Source organism: Ptychodera flava, chromosome 14 (assembly GCF_041260155.1).
Source record: "Ptychodera flava strain L36383 chromosome 14, AS_Pfla_20210202, whole genome shotgun sequence".
Taxonomy (NCBI): Eukaryota; Metazoa; Hemichordata; class Enteropneusta; family Ptychoderidae; genus Ptychodera; species Ptychodera flava.
The window spans coordinates 14,596,871-14,617,463 of NC_091941.1; the positions used below are offsets into that span (position 1 = coordinate 14,596,871).

The following is a 20,593-nucleotide window of genomic DNA, read 5'->3' on the forward strand; positions in this document are numbered from 1 at the left end:
ATCTGGTTAAGCATAGAAAGTGTGAAATACATTCACAGCTCATTCAAAATACAGCTCATTCAAAATATACTGTATTCAAACTTTAAGATTGACACTTTGAAATTCCTATCTTACAACTGACATGTCAACAATTTCATTAAAACCATAGAATGACTATTTTAAAATATAAATATATGTAAAATATAACATATACCGGGTATATATATATATATATATATATAATTTTGTCCACCTTTTGTTTTACCTATGTCGCGTGCCGGGGGGGTCACCCTGTTTTTGAAATTTGGAATAGGGGGGTCACCCTGTTTTCAAATTTACGAAAAATTGCAACCCAAGAAACTGACCAGTCCCTAAAATCATAATGCAACTGAATTATAGGTAAATTTTCGGGTCTCGAGAGACTTGGCGTGAAAAGATGCGCCTTAAAGTTATTTTGACAGTTAAACTGCACTATTCACATTATATTATTGTAATTTTGTCATTCAAAACATTCTATGTACATATTACGATTGTTTACTTATTGATAGTTACGACACATGACGCTTCATGTTGATGGTGGACATATCTGCAATCAAAGTAACTATTTGTCAATAAATTTTACTTTCTGTTTAAAATTTGCGGTGCACTCGACAAGAATTTACAGTCAATGTGATGTTGGCTGCTGTCAATCATATATGAACTTTCGAACGAATTATAATCAGTGGAATGGGATCCATGTTTGTCTTAATTGTTGTAAAAGCAACTGAGAAGAACTAGCGATTTTGCTGGACTGTTCACTTCAAAAGATCAAAGGGCATTTCGGATGAGAAATCGCTTCTAAATACAGTCAAATGTCTTTTTTTTAAAGAAAAAGTGTGTTTGGACATTCGTCGAAGGATTTTCAGTACTACAACAGTTAAAATTCCAAAAGTCGAAATTTCAGCAAAGTTTAACCCTTTCAGGCCTAAACCCCTATATATAGGGGTAGCTCTGGTAAGTTACCAGAAAGTCGGGCCTGAAAGGGTTAAACATGTATTGATTGTTACTACATGTACATTATACATGAATACCGTCATAGCTGGACAGAAATTCACATGGGCGCGGTCGGTGTTTTTAGGTGGGTTGCAATTTTTCGTACAAACATTTTTGAAGGGTCATGAAATTCAGCATGTCTTATGGGGAGGGTCACAATTTTTGCGCAATCATTAGAACCTAAAATATGGCCGATGTAGCACTTCGTCCATAAATATGAAATCATAATATATGGGAGTCTATTGGTAAAACTATTGACAATTTTCCCCTACAAAGCAAGTTATATGTACTGTTATATATGTTTGCTAATTTATGTAACTTTACTTTGCTTGCAGAGGGAGGTAAAATGTACATGTGTGTACAAGAAATTTGAATTTTTAGAATTCAGAAATAATAATGGTTGTAAACAAAGGATCCTTACCTATCTACTATATTTTCAAAAGTATGCAATCGGGACTACATAATTATTTCTTAGTGATAGTGATTTATTATGATTTGTATGGCAGCTTCCCCTCCCAAGGCTACGTAAAGCCACGATGTTTAGGCGTAACTCAAAATCAGCAGTAATTCAGTATGTCCGCGTTGAGGTCATTTCTTTGCTTTAGGAGGGTCGATCTTAAGAAAACTTGTAGGTCTTGGGGGCAAGCCTGACCAGGGGAGAGGGTCGCTTTTTTTTGGGGGGGGGGCTGATTTTATGACAATGAAACTTGACTGTTTCTTTCACATGTATGTGTCACCTGGTGTTTCACTTACATTAAAGAGAAAGCTCTGGGAAACGGTACTTGTATACTAGTTTACAATAGCATCGTTTTCGCAGCCCACGTTACAGGTTTGGGTGTCAATTTTTTTCATTGACAAATCCATACTTATCCCAAATTAATGGTGTAGCCTGTCCTGTGGTGATTTGTAATTCTTTCTGTGCCTTACTCAGTTCTCAATTTATGGTTACTTTAAAATTTGTGAAACGGAATCGCGAGGCCGCAATGTGACTGTTAACAGCCTTTACGAGTAGCGGTCGTCGGAACTGCGCATGTGCGACTTTCTTGTTTATATATAGATGCATCATGTCAACATAGCTGCAACATTTAAATTTTACGATGTACATTATGACAAACTTTTTTTTAACTTTCATCTATCGCCAACATGCCTTTGATACAGTATTTACATCAGTCGTAGGGGTCCCAAGCGACCTTTGAGCGCAGTTCCGACGACCGCGCCTTTAATGTGTTGTGAGAGCTGGCTGTCGCCCAGTCTGTTTGTGAAAAACTGACGAGCAGCCCCTCTCCGCTTGCCAAGGTCGTCTTGTCCGGGCAGCTGGATGCTTCCGAAGTAACGGACCCGCGCGAGCGGACGATGGCCGTTACCTTTCCTTTTGTATCGTATAAAATCCAGATGCCAGCTTTTTTGATTCGATGTTTGAAGTCTTGAGGACAAAATTTGTATGCAAAAAATAACACGATTGGAACTAATTTGGGATGAGAAAAGTGAAGTAATGTCGGTTTAATCTGCAAATGTAAGCTCATCTGTTTTCTTCTTCAGTTATACACTTGTTTTTATGAGTAATTTGTAATATTTTAACATTCAGCTATAGGGCACCTAACACTTTTGAGAAATTTGAACATTATGAAGATCCAATTATCCCAAATTAGTTCCAATCCGTAAAGCATTGCACAATTCTTGTCATGAAAACGGTCATCATTTCGCACCACTGTTGAAGTTGTCACACCTGGCCTGGAACTTGATGATTCACTGATACATTCTCTTCTGAAATGATATTATGATTAATTTTTTGTCTCCTCGTCTCGTCCAAAACGAATGCAAAAGGTTTGTTATCAACAAATCTGTTGTCACTTTGGTGGCAGAGCAACCCTTTCAAGTCTTGCATCAGTAGAACTAGACGTGGTTCAAGTCGGTGCATTTGTAAAAAATAAAATAATTTATAATATTTTCTCTTGTGTCTCTCCTATTTCGTACAAACCTATTCGGAACTTGGTCGCCCAGGCCAGGTTTTCAAAGCGATTGAATCTGTTACCTTTGAATCTGCGCAGTATAGTGAGTTAGTTTCTGTCGGATTCACGGGTGAAACTCCCATGTATAGCGTTCACCGGACTCAACGCGTCCGCTCTACTGACGCGCGCGTTTCACATGAAAGCAAAAAACAATCATTGCGTTCACTCCACTCAAACATTATTCCAATAATTCACAAATCACAGATTTGAACCAAGCCTACGGTAGACCGAGCTGCCATGCCTAGTTTTCAATCTTTTCTCGTGACTGTGGAAGCAATCGGCCACGTGCACCTTACCCTCTTGACAAAATTAAAAGTATTATCATGGAGCTACCTCCATGATATTATCAAAATGAATATAGTTTGTCGTTACTGAAATTACATTGTGCAAATACAGGGATTTTACATAAATAGTGTACAGATTGTATCACGGTTTTGCGCGAAGCATAAAGGTGCGGATTGCTGGATAGCCAAAATAGCCAGCTTGACATATTTAGCAGCTATTTAGCTAAGAGAGTTTATAGCAATGACTCAAGGGATAATTAGCGGCTATTCAGCTATTATGTTTGGGACCTAATGAAACTTAATAGCTGCTTCGGGCTTGTTAGGCAGCTATTCAGCTATTCTGCTATGATACCAAAATCTTTGGCTATTCAGCTATTCAAGCTAATAGCCGTTTTTAGCCGCTATTAGCCAATGTTAGCTGGCTATTAGCTGGCTATCAGCTATTTTCTTATCAATCATATTCATGCAAAATCACTGTCATGTTTTCCTGTATTAATTATTGCCTTGCCTGGAAACTTATACTCTCATCATTAACACGCCGAATGAGGTGACATACAATTCGTACGTGTATTTTCTGACTTTTTTATTACATTTTCAACATTTGCTTCCGAACTTTTAAACTCGAGAAGTCTTCCAATGTCTTACGGTGCGATTACTCTTGCAATGCAGCACCTGTTTGTCGATATCTTTCTTATTTACACCAATTATTCCCACTGCCGATCTTAGTGATCTCGCAACTGCGCTTCCGCTTTTCCACATGAACTTACTGGTCGCAGTTCTTTGTCTGATTTAGAACCTGTGTAATCAGTCATTCATGTTTGTCGCCGGGATTAGTATCTGTTAAAACCTGTAAAGTGGGCATAAACATTACCAATTCTCATGTACAGCGTGATCTTTTGACGTGATTCTACCCTTCGCTTATGAACAAAACAATTACCACGTTCACCATTTCCTCCGTAGAGCCCCGCTCGACAAGAAATGCACAATGCAATTAGGTATTTCTGAAGTAACCGAACATTTGATATTACTTTCTTGGTTCTACCCATATTCTCGCGCATCTTTCATTTAATACAGAGGCCAAGCCAAAACAACAGCTTATCGTCCAAACGCTTGTGTATCTTCCTATGTAAGTACTTGTCAGTTGTGGGAAGTCTTCTACAAACAATTTTTGTGTTCAGCTGCAAACTGACATGCATATTTAATAAGTCTTTGAACAAAAGACAATGCAAAACCCGTCACAGGTATTTGATTAGCCTCTGCGTGAATGTCGGTACAATTAATCACATGAAACTTTTCCAGACACAAGCAATCACATAAAAACTTTTCAAACAGAGACTAACTGACCATAACTACTCTACCGCTCAACCAGCCATGTGACTTAATATATTTTCTTGGTTCTACAAATCGCAAGATTCCCCGATCATTTCGTTTTACAACAAAATTTTTCATGCCCGTGAATGAAATCCTCAATACGTACAATTTGTGATTCCTTTAGTTCTCAACTCAGAAAAAAATGTCATGTGCCGTGGTTAATAGAAACTTACACTTGTATGAAAGAAAATATCTTCAATAAAGACCTCAATACTACTTTTTGGTTCTACCATGGAGGTTCTACAATATTTATTCAGTATATTTGAGATGTCTAATTCTTTGTACACCTAAGTGAAAGTCACGTTCGTAACTTCCTTTGTAATAAGTAGTTGTCAGGCTTTTTCAGACGTGTCCACTGCTTAGCTGGTAGCCAGCTAATAGCTGGCTAATAACAGCTAATAGCGGCTAAAAACGGCTAATAGCTTGAATAGCTCAATAGCCAGCCCATTCCGACCTTGGGAGCCAGCCCATTCCAACCTCGGGAGTTGTTAGCTGGTAGCCAGCTAATAGCTAGCTAAGAGTGGCTATTAGCGGCTAAAAACGGCTAATAGCTTGAATAGCTCAATAGCCAGCCCATTCCGACCTTGGGAGCCAGCCCATTCCGACCTCGGGAGTTGTTAGCTGGTAGCCAGCTAATAGCTAGCTAAGAGTGGCTATTAGCGGCTAAAAACGGCTAATAGCTTGAATAGCTCAATAGCCAGCCCATTTCGGCAATCATTTATTTTTAGCTGAATAGCTACCTACTACGTTTATTAGCAGCTAAAAGTGTCCTGTGGAAATTAATAATAGCTTAATAATAGCCCCAAGCAGCTAAATATAAAGCTATTCTTATGTCTAACGTAGCTATTAGCTACCTAGCTATTTAGGGGGCTATTCAGCTATCCAGCAATCCCGCACCCCACTCGCGCGAAGAACAAGACTAAAACGGGTATATCGTTTACTTCGGCTGAATATCAAAAGAAGGTGTTTGTTGCAAATTTATTTTGAGGCTTAGCCTAAGTTTGCACGGATAGAGGGACTGTGCACGGACAGACTCGAAAACTTCCCTAACATACCTTAATAAAAGTTCTCCTTTGTCTTAAAAGTACGATAAACTTACATAATATATGTAATATATCTTGTGGTTGGCAGCTTGTTTCGTGCGAAATAACATGAGTGCATGGTAACCTTATTAGTTCCAGAGACCAGCTCTGGAACTGTTAGTTTTTGCTCACTTTCCTTCTTTCTTTCTTTCTTTTTTCTTTCTTGCTTTCTTTCTTTCTTTCTTTCTCTATTTCCGGTATTACTATCATAGAACATGCTATACACAAATTTTACCTTAATTACCCAGAATGCATTGCGACACGCTTATGACGTCATCGCTCAACTCAGACGGGTTTTACGGGCATTTCTTGTGTGTTTATTTATTTATTTTTTATTCTGCATTGCTCGACTATCATATTGCGTTCAGCTATTAATAATTCTAGCTTTTTTTCGCTTTGTTTTTTGTTGCTTTTGATTTTATTTTTCTCTAAATACTCGCCGTACGTGGCGCTATACTGTTTCGCCCGAATGAAACAATGGCGGCACATAAGATGGCTTCGGTCGCATAGAGAGAGAAAATTATAGCTTTCCCTAAATTTACAAGCGCGGCTGGGTACATCGTGTACCTAGGCGAGGTGGGTGTGCTCGAAAACGAAGGTCAATGCAAAATTTGGATTCAAAATCGGCTGTTTTGGCGGAGAAACTGCCCGCCGTATTTCTGAGGAGCCACCAGCGGTTTTTCCCCGGTTTTTCCTATATCAGTCTGCGAGGCCGTTAACACACAGGCCGGTAACACACAGCCGTCACCGCACCGGCGCCGGCATGCGTTGGCTGCACGTTAAAGCAGCTCAACTTTCCAAGATCAAACGGGTCAGTATCTCGTGAAAACAGCGACATTGCAATGAAAATTGTTTTAGTCTGTGCTTTTAATCAAATGAAAATGCATGTGGCCTCGGTTTTCAATTTCAGCGGCCTAGGTCCGATGTTTCCTCTCGTCTGATCATCGTCGTAAACCACGCACCTCTTTACGGCAACAACTCAGCGCTACCGTCAAGCGATTGACTTTTGCGTAGATCAGCGGAGCGAAAATTATTGCTCTGGCTCGCGAGAATGTCGTCTGATATACATTTCCGTGCGTTGTCGCCCCCGTATGTATCTGTTTCGTTTTTACCGTACATGTAGGCATTTGTAATCTGTGGACTGCCTTGCTTTTAGTTGTATATCATTATGTTTACTGCTAGCAGCCCTATAGGTACGTGCTTGAATATTAAAAGCACTCTTTCATTCTGCACCTATCTTTGTCACACATTCTCTTGTTTCTTCCGCTGCTCTGGTCTCTGGAACTTCGCTTTTGCTTGCAAATGCTTTCTAGTTGCTAGTTGTGTTATGCGCTGACAAGGCTAAGCTTATGTGTTATGTAATTCTTCTACTGATATCACACAAGCACATATCAAAGCGGAAGCAGCAGTGACCTCACATACGCAAATATCGGAGATCAGTGTTCACGACAACGGTGAACAATGGCGACGGACAGCGCGAGACGTATCGTTTGGCCATGTATTTCTCTAATATTCCCACTGTTCGTCTTGGCTTCCGGAGCAGGTAGGTGTTTGCAATATTATGATCGTGTAGTGGCTATACCCCGTCGCTGCTAAAGCGACAACACACGGTACAAAGCGGCAATATCGTTCGCTTCGGTTTGACCTCAGACGACCATGATCAGTACAGTCGTCTGTCTTTCCTTTGTGGTTCATGCAGTCTGCGTATGCGGCTGTCTATGCACTACGTGAATGTCAGTGTATATGGCAACCATCAGGGGTGGTTGCACCATCGGCCGCGTCGTCTCAGCAGACGTCTGTGTTTTATGGCGATCGTCACGTCTCGCGTCTTGCACGGAGCGCGCGCGGTTTCCTCCCCCATGCTATTGCGGAACCGCAACATACACCTATCTATATTTACATATACTAGGTGATGGAGTCTTGTTTTTAGGGTCAAACAATATTTACGACGCACGTCGCGGTTTAGGAAACCACGGTCCCTCCCTTTGTGGAGGGACCGTGAGGAAACCTATTGGTCGCAGTGTTACTCGTGTCCCTTTTTGCATTTTCACAGTCGCTTGTGACGCAGAGCATGGGTGTACTAGTTAGGGGGAGGGGACGTGGACATACTGACTACATGACTGACCGCGAGACGGCCGCTTGTGGTTCGACCATGGAGGTAAAAGAAAGACATGACGGCCGCTGTGTGGTTAGTACTGTGTGTGGTATGCATTAAAAAAGTAGACCAAATTTTCTAATGCATAGGCCTACCACATAGCGGCCGCCGTGTATCGAACCACAAGTGACTGTGTGCCGCGGACTGAATGGTGCATGGTGGTGGGGAAACGTCTGAAACGTGCCCTTTGGTCGTAGAACTCAGGACGAGAAGTATACATCTCACACTCCGGTTACAATTAATACGGTGATTAATATCGGTATGCACAGTAGAATAGCTTCAGTTCACCAGGAACAAACCACTCACTTCACAGAACCGCGGCTCGTGCTGCTGTTTTGTTTGTTCTATGAGACGCCATGTGATAGAACAATAAATTACAAAGTGTCCACAGACATATATGTACATATTACTCATACGTCAAGTTGACTATCGATCACCAGTTTCATGAGTTTGGAGAGGTGTATAACAAATCTAATCTGATTAAAATCAGATATAGAGATGGCGACGTTTCCACTTTTTGCGCATTACTTGCTCTTCTGGTTGGCTGATATAGCCGTAGTAGTGAGGTGACCATCAGCTAACGAGAACAAGCAAAGGTGGAAACTTCATCTCTACGTCTGATTTTAATCAGATTGATAAGATATCCTTACTTTCTTTTGCATATTTTTTCGTGTAGAGAAAACAGATGTTTTATCTTGGGCATGAAATGTAAGTGTGAACACAGTCCCTTCTTGCCTACTTGGTAAATTGTGGTTGTTACTGCCATACTTGGTTGTGCATCTGCGAGATGACCTATGTTCTGTCTATGGATGGTATTTCGCAGCATGTGTGTCAACCGTACGTTTTTATGTAAATTCCATTTACCTGTGCAGAATAATTCATAACGGACGCATTTGTCCCAACTTTTCGTCTTACAAATAATGCATATTATATCAAACATAACCTACAGCTCGAGTCTCGATTTCCGTTCCACAAAACATCGGCCGGGTACCACTTCTTATAACCACGGCCCCTCGTATCATGAAACCGTTGAGGTTCCATTTGTTATGGAATATTTGTCCACAACTAACTCATCATGACTGACGCGTAAGGTAGAACGCGCCTCGGGGACACAAATTTGGACTCTCAAACTTTTACAATTCTTTTCTGATATACCACTTGTGGGGGATCATTTGAAAGCTGTTGGTGTAAGAAAACATTTCAACGGCTTAGTTTTTCGAAATTCGATTTTTTTTTTCTTTATATGGCGGGATGGCGGCCATTTTGAATTTTAATTATCGTAAATCTCGAGTTTATTAGTACCAAAATTTGCACGGTGACCCAGATTTTTATTCGCGATTTTGAAAGAGAATGGTTGAACGTTTCACTTAGGAAAGTTTGAGCAAAACTTTCATTTTCGAGGCGCGAACTACCTTAAAGTGGACTTTTTTATTTCTATAATTAATTCAAAACAAACGACGAAATTAGTTGTTTTATATGCTACTTCCGAATCGATCGCAATAATATTAATGTATGATTCTGCAGGACTATCATTATCTCCAAATTTCTATAGCAGTTATATTTGTTTGTTATGTTTGTGCTTGAAGATAAATGGCAAACAATTTACGAATATTACAAAACACAAAGCACCACAATGCAGTTTCCAAGGACAATCGATGTACTTTTGAAGAGATCAGTTTTGTGCGAACAAGCCGTTGTACTGTTTGTTCAGGGCTTTTTACTAGATAACCCCAACCCCGGTCGATATTTGAAGTTCCGTGATATCAAAACTGCAATAGCAATAATCTAAAACGATAAGTAACTATTCATTGTTGACTTTGCTGTGAAAATCGATACTTCTGAACGAATATAATTCAACACTTTGGACTACATTCTACCATACATCCTCGAATTCAGGGTTAGTGGCGTGTCTCTTCACCGAGGCCGGACTTGGAGATAACGCATTGCGATACGTTTGTAATCTTTTGAGAAACACAACGCCCCATACAAGGACGTTTTACCGCAACCAGAATGGGTTGCCTATCCATTCGGCGTCCAAGTGGTTACGTTGCAAACGTTGGTAGCCTACATTCGTTTGTTCAGACTGCTACCAACTTTTGCATACAGCCGCCATATTTGAAACTTAAAACATACAATTTTTTTTTGTATAATAATCTCATGACGTGCGTATTTGTTTGTAGGTTGTGTCATACTTTCTTGAGCCTGTGTCAAAATTGACAGCAAGGTTGACTTACCGGTACCGTTCCACATTGCCCGTGTATGTATTGAACGATCACCTGACAGTCCTCGATTCTGTCGTTGAGAGAATTCGCTACTGTTCTCCTCTACAGCATTTGCATGCCTATAGTTTTGACTTTTAATACGACACCATCCGAGACAATCACAGACAATGTGCACATGTTCTCGCTATATATCAGTATATATTTCATTGGTTTATGGCTCCTCCATAAACTCCTCCATATTAAACTCCTACCAAACAGCGTGGTGCATAGTACATATTATAGTAGTTCAGGTATCTATCCTTTAAATGATCAAGAAAGTTTTCGCATATGTGCTGAATGTCATGCACCAACAGCCAACAGCAAAAGCCATTCAATATAACAAATACTCCAACCGCCTGTGCTTTTGTACTTCTTTATCATGGCAGTAAAGTACTTTATGTCTCTTTACCTGTCAGATGTTGCACCGACCTTTCGACTCGCCAGTTACTACGGAAACCACATGGTCCTGCAAATGGAACCACATAAGTCGAAGATCTGGGGATACGGAGCTGCCAATGCAAATTTGGAGTTGATTCTAAAGGGAAAGCCTTACGTCACACAAACTTATCCAGGTGGTATCTGCATAATAACCTTTTGCATATATAAGCCGTTTTGGTCTCTCTGAACAACATATTAGATAAACTCATAGATGTAGTCCTTAATATGACACACCTCAATTATTTACAAATTTAGCCATTGATTCAAACACCTGTATCGTTTTTTCCCCTACATCCTTGACTGAATATTTTCATCGTCTTTTTCGATTTGCTCTTATATTTGTTCGGTAATTTGCGATCCCTATACTTTCTTTGTGATCTAACAATAGCGATGATAATGAAGATGAATGGTGTTGATAACGATGACGACGACAATGCTAGTGCTGCCAATGATGAAGACGGCGGTCGTTGTTATCATCGTCGTCGTCCTCATCACCCATCATATAATGATCATCATCATTATTACCATCACAATCTTCATCATTATCATCGTCATCATTTATACCTTTGAAGGACCGGATCAAGAGTGGATATGGCAAGTAATCCTCGATAGGATGCCTCCGAGTGGACCGTTCGATATTACTATAAAACACCGAGACACACAAAATGTTACGGAAGTTATTGTACTTCAGGATGTCCTGTTTGGTGACGTGTGGTTTTGCAGCGGTCAAAGCAACATGCAATTCACAGTAAACGAGGTTGGTTTTCAAACATTTGGTCAGGGTGATAATTTAAATGCTATTCAATGATTGACCTCCACACTAGAATCCTCTTTAGGTTTAGAATCTCCTTCGGGTATTTGATTATTCATATATCAGCTGCATTGATGGGTTACAGATTGCATGACCTTCACCTTACAATCTATTCCGTGGCAGGTTTTCAATGCAAGTCAGGAGATGATGGAATCTTACAAGTACCCAAACGTCAGGCTATTTACAGCAGATTTGGTCGAATCACATGAACCTTACTACGACCTGAAGTCAGTATTAGAACCGTGGTCAATACCTTCACCAGGTAAATTCTACAGAAACTAGCACAAGCCAAACAAATATTTACCACAGGCCTGGCAAGAATTATTAGTGTAGGAGTTATGAATATGATCAATAAATGTCTTGTATTAAACTTCTTTTCATTATACAAGCCTTACCTGTGTCTGGTGTGTGCCTATTACTTTACCCTAGCTTAGTAGCTATCTGTGTATAGTGTTTCAAAGAAAACAGTCTATATCTGTTAATTGCCCTCCCTAATCCCCTTCATTAATTTGTTCTGCCGATCACTGACGCGAGGGCTTATCGCCCTGACCATTTAACTCGTTAGCAGCTCATAAGGTAGTAGACGTTTACTACCTTATGAGCCGCTAACGAGGTATTTGGTCAGGGCGATAAGCCCCCCCCCCCCCCCCGCGTCAGTGATCGGTAGGACAAATTAATGAAGGGGATTAGGGAGGGCAATTAACAGATATAGACTGTTTTCTTTGAAACACTATACACAGATAGCTAGGGTAAAGTAATAGGCACACATAGACACAGGTAAGGCTTGTATAATGAAAAAATAGTTTAATACAAGACATTTATTGATCATATTCATAACTTCTACACTAATAATTCTTGCAAGGCCCTGTGATATTTACCGACACTTGAAATTCAAAATGGCCGCCATCCCCGTTTGTTAATTCTACGGAAAAAAAAAAAAAAATCGATTTTTACAACAATTACCTGATGAAGATCAGGTACACCATACTTCAAAACGAGTCCCCCGCTAGTAGTAGATCAAAATGTGCTGTCAAATTTTGAATATCTGTGCCCGAGGCCCAGTAGCAGGAAGACACACGTCTCTCAATGGGTAAAACAGATGACCAAACTTAAGTTTTGAAACTGACATTGTGTAATTATTCTGCAAATTCGGAGTCAAGGAGGCTTTAATTGGGATTGAGAGCAAATTTAAAGATTTAAAAAAATGAACACTGATGTGATCTAAAATTATGCAAAGGAATTACTGTGACGGCGGCTTTTATCATTGGGTTCGTCAGATGGTGTGGTCTTAACAGACGTGACGGTGTATGAAAGGTAAACGATAAACAGGGGATGTCAAGTCTGTACCTTGTGTCACTTTCAGAAACTGTCGCGAAAGGACCCAAAGTCTACTTCTCGGCTCTGTGCTGGTTCTACGGTCGGAACATCTACGACCATTTCAAATATCCGATTGGACTGGTCGTAAGCTGCTGGGGTGGCACGCCCATTGAAGCATGGTCTTCGCCGGATTCATTGAGGAAGTGTAATATTACAGATGAACCCGTAAAAGACAGGTACAAGTTTCGCAAAATGTGCATCATGGACAGATAACTATCTCTCAGTATCTTAATATGATTGCTAGCAGTGCTCTACGCTTGCGATAACCCATTTTGAAAGCCGTGAGAAAAGTTTTAATATTCACCGCAATGTTTCTACTGAAGATCGAATTCCCTCACAGAAAATTGAAGTCACAATTTTGAATATTTTGGTAAACTGAAAGCAATTTTATTCTCAAAGCAAGAAGTGCGTGGTTACTCCCAATTTTCGATCTTGATAACGAAAGGGATTATCGATCATTCCATTGGCCTAATATGAGAATCACATGACGTAATTGGTCCCATCTATTCCTAAAACACTGCAAGACTGTGTATTGTTTCTCACATGGCTTTCTACCGACTGTCTTTCTGTTTATACCCCGACGTAGCTCGATCTGAAGGTTTTTGCTTCCTTCCCTTATTTTGATTAATCTCCATAGGAAACTAATCTATCCAATGAAGAATCCAGCAGTTCCTCCTAACTACGGAGGGGAAGTGCCCGGACCTGCGGAGCATTCCATTTTGTGGAATTCCATGATCCATCCCTTTCTGAACCTAACCGTAAGAGGCGTCCTTTGGTACCAAGGTAATACAGTACGATCTCTCCGAATTTTGAGAATTTCCATTCTTCAAAAATGGAGAGAATATTATGTGCTTTCAAACTTTTTCATTCACAGAATATTATAATTTTTTTTACTACGGTTTCGGTTGGAAATTGACATCTGATAGGCTTGTATTTCAGGGAAATATGGTCACATCTTTTTCATTTCAGGCGAGTCCAATGCACCTGCGCCAGAGAGTTATTCTTGCTCATTTCCTGCAATGATTGAGGATTGGAGGGACAAGTTTTACATAGGAACAGATAAACAAACCGATCAGCAGTTTCCGTTTGGATTTGTGCAGGTACTTCATCTGACGTTATTCACCATACCTTCATCCCATGGTCTTTCTGGTTACGATTCGGAGACGAGAAGTGAATGAATTCATGATGTGATGTTACAATTGTGATGATTAATACGTAGATTCGATATTGGTTACCAAGGGCACGTATTCCACTCTGAATATACAACCCGAATTCATCAAACTCTTAACCCGGTGTCGTTTCGTGAACTTTCGCCTGTGTTGATTTGTCTTGTGGTTTGTTTCAATAATAGACTCACCAGACTACCTTGTTTCCCTAGGCCGTCAGCTGATCAATTTATTTCATATAAACGAACGAAAATCTTTCCCTACTTCAGTATGGAGATATTCAAAGGCTTAATGAGTACAAAATTTTGTCTAAAAACGTCCTCATTTCAGCTCAGGGGTGATTGTTTCTCTAAAACCCCTTTTCAATCGCGAATTTTCTCCTTTCAAATTACGCATTCTAACCCCCTGTTTTACCAGGGGTTCCACAGGCGCTAGTAGTATTGCCCCCCCCCCCCCCCCCATCCGATCAATTCTATGAGAGCATCCCAGTTTAAAAACTTGAGGGAACATGTTTGTTTTGCAGATATCTTCAGTCCAAGGAAATGAAACTCTTATTAACGGGTATCCAACGATAAGATGGCACCAAACGGCTGATTATGGTTACGTACCCAATGAAAAAATGCCAAATGTGTTCATGGCTGTTGCTATGGACATTGGCGACCCACAGTCGCCATGGGGACCGTGAGTATTACTCTTTGTCCAATGTCGGTCTCAGCCCAGTTCTTATCGTTTACCGTCTACTTTGCAGCAATCTTGCCAGTCTTTCATTTCCTGTGGCAATAATTTCTTTGTTTCCCAATCTGACATAAATGTATCATAAATCTTATAGGCCTGACTAGATTTCCGTATAACTCCGTAGGGTTCATCCAAGGTACAAGGAGGACGCCGCTCATCGTTTGACGCTAGCTGGCAGAGCCGTAGCGTACGGAGAAAACTATGTGAAGTTCCAAGGACCTTTCCCAACGGAAATCATCATTATACCGCAATTAAATATCATCGATATTATATACGACAACAAGGAAACTGAAATTGTGATACAGTATGACAACGGCTTCGAGGTAAAGTATGAAAACAAATTTACTTGATACATCTTATAGTGGATGACGGTATATATATACTATTAGTCAGCCATGTTTCATCTTAGTACAGTTATATATTGTCAATTATAACAAGAGTGTTTGAGCCTCAGTCCGCATATCTGGTCCAAGAAGATATATCTTACCTGTGGTGTGCTTCCACCATACTACGCTAACCAGTCTGATGTCAATGCAGAGACTCGACAGATTCTCAATGACAAAGCAGAAAGAGGTCTCATGATAAAATACCAAAACTCGTGACATCGTCAAATTTTGAACCAAAACGGGATCTTTAGAACCATGCTTATTTTTGGTGTTTTCGGTAAAAAAATCTTCTTCTCTGAAACCGCTTGTCGGATTGCTTTGAAATTTGATATGCAGTTTACTTAGGGTGACTTCAGTCAGATTTGTTCAAATCGTGGTGAAATTTGCATATTTGTATTTTTAAGGCAATTTTTGTCATTTTTGGTTAAAATATCTTTAAAAATCTTCTTCTTCAAAACTACCAGTCAGATAGCTTTGATATTTGATACATATATCCCTAGGGATGATCGATTTCAGATTTGTTCAAATTGTGCAGAAATATGCAAATTTGCATTTTTAAGGCAATTTTTGCCATTTTTAGTCAAAAAATGTATTTCTCAAAAAGTACTGATCTGATAGCTTTGAAATTTGGTATACAGGTTCCTACAGATGAAGTAAATGATATTTATTGAAATTATGATGAAATCTGCAATTTTGTATTTTTGGGGCCATTTTTGCCATTTTTGGTCAAAAAATGTGTATTTCCAAAACTACTCATCTTATGCCTTTGATATTTGGTACACAGGTTCCTACAGATCACCTTAATGATATTGAAATTATGATGAAATCTGCAATTTGTAATTTTGGGGCAATTTTTGCTGTTTTTGGTCAAAAAATGTGTTTCTCAAAAAGTACTGGTCTGATAGCTTTGAAATTTGGTATACTGGTTTTTACAGATGAGCTAAGTAATATGTATTTAATTTCTCATGAAATCTGTAGTTTTGTATTTTTGGGGCAATTTTAGCCATTTTTGGTCAAAAAATGTGTATTTCCAAAACTACTCATCTGATAGCTTTGAAATTTGGTATACAGGTTTCTCTAGATGAACTAAATGATATTTATTGAAATTATGATGAAATCTGGAATTTTGAATTTTGGGGGGGGGGGGGGAAGTTTTCAATTTTTGGTCCAAAAATGTGTTCCTCAAAAGTACTGGTCTAACAGCTTTGAAATTTGGTATACTTGTTTCTATAGATGAACTAAATTTGATCTTTTGAAATTATAATGAAATCTGCAATTTTTAGTCCCCGCGGACGAAGTCCGGCGGGGACTTATAGATTGGGTCCCGTCCGTGTGTCCGTCCGTCCGTCCGTCCGTCCGTCCGTCCGTCCGTCCGTCATCAACAGTTTCTCAGATACTGCTGAACCAATTTTGTTCAAACTTGGCACAAAGGCATAGCACTATGACCTACAGATGCACATTGATTTATTTTGCGATACGATCCAATATGGCCGCCAGACGGCCATTTTATTACAATTTTTTCATGTACAGAGCCATAACTCAGACATGTTTCAACCGATTTTATTCAAAGTTGATGCAAGGACATTGACCAATGTCATAGATATGCACGTCAATTTGTTTTGTGATATGATCCAATATGGCCGCCAGGCGGCCATTTTATTACGATTTTTTCATGTACAGAGCCATAACTCAGGCAAGTTTCAACTGATTTATTCAAAGTTGGTACGAGGACAATAACCAATGTCATACATATGCACAATGATTTGTTTAGTGATACGATCCAATATGGCCGCCAGGCGGCCATTTTGTTTTGACTTTTTCATGTACAGAGCCATAACTCAGGCATATCTCAACCGATTTTATTCAAAGTTGGTACAAGGACATTGACCTATGTCATATATATGCATGTTGATTTGTTTTGTGATACGATCCAATATGGCCACCAGGCGGCCATTTTATTACGATTTTTTTCATGTACAGTGCCATAACTCAGACATGTTTCAACCGATTTTATTCAAAGTTGGTACAAGGACATGGACCAATATCATAGATATGCACGTCAATTTGTTTTGTGATATGATCCAATATGGCTGCTGTGCAGCCATTTTGTTATGATTTTTTCGTGTACAGAGCCATAATTCAGGCATATCTCAACTGATTTTATTCAAAGTTGGTACAAGGACATTGACCTATGTCATACATATACACATTGATTTGTTTTGTGATACGATCCAATATGGCCGCCTTGTGGCCGTTTTTTTATGATTTCTCATGTCCTGAACCATAACTCAGACATGTATCAAGCAAATTTATTCAAAGTTGGTACAAGGACATTGACTTGTAGTATACATATGTACTTTGATATAAATATGTACTTTGATTTGTTCTCGATAAGGTCCGATATGACCACATGGTGGCAATTTTGTTATGTTTTTTTTTCATGTCGAGAGCCATAACTCTGGCAAGTCTCAAGTGATTTTATTCAAAGTTTGTAACTGGACATTGAGTTATGTCATACATATACATGTAGATTTTTTAAACGGTAAGATCAAATATCGCTGCGTGGCGGCGATTTTGTTACAATTTTCTCATACTGAGCCATAACTCAGATATATTTCCACCAGTATCATTCAAAGTTAGTACAAGGACATTGACATATTTCATACATGCTCGTCAATTTGTTTCACGTCATGTAGCAGTATCATGTCAATTATTGAAGTTTCATAATTAGGCTGATATGTCAAGAAATACTGCATAAAATTTCATGAATCTTTGTACAGATGTTAAGCTCACATTGCTTTAACAGTGAAAAAGACATTTATCAGTGTCATTTTAATTAATTTGTAATTGCATATGTAATGAACTTTCCTAATTAGAGTGATATATCCACAAATACAACGTTAAATTTGATGAAACTTGATACAGATGTTGATCTCATAGTGTTGTAAATACTGCATTAAACTTTATGAAATATGGTACCGGTGATAATCTATTAGTGTTAGGATAGTATGAAAAAGTGTTTTGCAACATCCTGTCAACTAATTCCCAGTTGACTCATTTAATGACCTTTAGGATAGTGGCCTACATTGGTTTTATGTTTTTCATCACAATGGAACTCATTCTTGGCCATTGAGTGCCATCTGTATCAAAGTATTTTTATCACAGGACCTGTAATCAAAGTACCCATTAGCAAGCGGGGACTGTGTCATCAACGATGACTTGTTATTTTTGGGGGCAATTGTTGCCATTTTTGGTCAGAAAATTTTGTTCTCAAAAAACTACTCATCAGATAGCTTTGGTTGACATGTCTTAGGGATGATCTGCTGTGATATATTCAAAGTATGATGAAATCTTCAATTGTGTATTTTTGCAGCTATTTTGCCACTTTTTTCTGGCCACTGAATTAAGTTATCAAAGATTTCCACCTCCTTCATCAACATGTGTCAAAAATAATTATTCTCTATGAAACACAGCGGAGCTATATCGGCCGCTAGGTCGCTTTTTTCTTAATTTCAAAAAAGAGTAAACAACTTGATGGTTCATTATTTACATTTTGTTACAGGTCTGCTGTTCACCGACCAATAATTGCACTTACCTCTCCACTGACTGGCATGCAGCACCTATCTCGTCTGCAATCGGTACATATGGTGTACAACTCTCCACCAAACAGTGTTCTAACGAAACGATGCAAGCAATTCGGTATGCGTGGAGGGATTATCCGTGTGTCTACAAGCAGTGTTCAGTTTACAGTCGTGTCAATGCTCTCCCGGCGCCCCATATTCTCTTTTCTCTAACTGATAAGAGAGTGATATGGAAATAGACGCTGACCAGACGCAGTGGCCATACTCGTGTAAGATGTAGTCACAGCCATATTAAGTCTCTCCATTATTTACCGAGAACAATATTTTCCATGTTTTTTTTTATATATATTTTATGCAGTATATCGCAATGGAGCTATATCCTTGCAATTTTCAAACTACTCAGTATTTTGTTAAGACTTTTGAACTGAGTAATTTTACGTGTTCCACTCCGGAAGCATCAGTTGGCATAGCCACATATTTTACGCGTTCATAAACCTTTTTGATTTCATCTGCATATGCCGTTGTGAAAACTTGGACGTCACCGATGATGTGTGTATTGTGCAACCATTCAGTAGTCTCATTTTGTTTATTGATAGACAGATAACATTTCATCATTGCGACACAATTTCGTACAGAAAATCTTTCAGTTATACATGAATGATGTGAAACCCTAGCCGAGTGTTCAACTTATGATCACATGACTTTATTCCATGATGCAGAGGCCAAATAAGAACACTTCTCACAGTCTGGCTGGACCAGCTGTCATATTGGCGACATTCTTGATAAATGAGTCTTTTATTTGAGCCCACCTCTGTTTCTTGCCGTGTAACATCTTAACTACTTACCATGTGTAGGGTTTTCATGTTTATTGTGTTGTACAAAAGATATAGGCGTTTGTACTTACTTCGTATTAATGCACAGAAGTCTTTCAACTCAGGGACAGTGAACACACAAGAACAATACATTCCTGCATTTTGATAGTGACTTGGCCAATACAGTTCATTTTCTCGTGGTGTGTCACCAAGTACTGTACAACAGTAAAGTCATTTCACTTCTTGATTCAGCTAGTCTTGTTCTTGATTTTACAGTACGTGGATTCGTCACGCTGCTTAAAAGATGGTAGCGTCTATTGCAGAACACATGATGAGTTGATGGTGTTGAAATATGTAAAGTACTCATGACCTTGTTGTTACCCAAAACATTAAATGTGTCTTTGACAATTGACAAAAATCTTAAGACTTTCTTTCAGCTTTGTTTTCTATAGAAAATGTTATCAGAAAATAATACAAAGCAGACGATACGGCATTATATCCTTATGAATTACATCACTTAGTACTCAAAGTTAATATACCCAAAGGCCATCTCAAGTGATTTCTGCCATCCTCAAAATTGTTTGAAATATTCGAAAATGTATTTCTCATTTCAACTTTCAACATACCAGGCTTGAAATCAGGAGAGATATTGCTTCCTCAGAAAAAATGTCCTCAAAACCACGATCTTGATAATTCTGTCATTTAACATATATTAAGCAGAACATCGTAGCAGCATTGCGTCATCCTGGCCCAGAAATCTTATCTTAATTTTTAAAGCTGCATTACTAGTACTTTTTTGGTGAAAAAATGTTGAACCGAAACTGGACAATTCAGATCGCAATTAACCTATGTTAACGTCACATCAACCATATTTTATACTTTGTGACGCATGTGTCAACCCTTCCCCGTTTGCCAAATCACAGCGCCCTCCCATGTTTAAATGAGTGCCAATAGTTTGCAAATGTCGAAATGATAAATTTACACGGTCTCTGATCGGGCAACCGCGATAGATTAAGATCATGCCTCCGCTAGGGCCTTCACGTCCTCCGACACACGGCAAAGGCCGCTGTGCGCATAACAAGAGGAATGTGAAAGGCTAAAATGCTTTCCAATG

The 20,593-nt window shown here is 39.2% G+C and overlaps 2 protein-coding genes across 2 annotated transcripts in view; one reads left to right on the top strand and one right to left on the bottom strand.

Moving 5' to 3' along the window:
- LOC139149487 (cytidine and dCMP deaminase domain-containing protein 1-like) overlaps positions 1 to 20,593 on the bottom strand; it is a 696,744-nt gene that overhangs the window by 571,569 nt on the left and 104,582 nt on the right. The gene's annotated exons all lie outside the window — the stretch shown is intronic.
- LOC139149476 (sialate O-acetylesterase-like) lies at positions 7,142 to 19,903 on the top strand. The gene is made up of 10 exons (XM_070721250.1): positions 7,142 to 7,300; positions 10,590 to 10,745; positions 11,184 to 11,368; positions 11,546 to 11,684; positions 12,786 to 12,975; positions 13,437 to 13,582; positions 13,769 to 13,899; positions 14,489 to 14,646; positions 14,825 to 15,023; positions 18,649 to 19,903. Exons 1-10 carry the CDS (start codon positions 7,219 to 7,221, stop codon positions 18,904 to 18,906), a joined length of 1,644 nt encoding a protein of 547 aa, XP_070577351.1. The 5' UTR covers positions 7,142 to 7,218; the 3' UTR covers positions 18,907 to 19,903.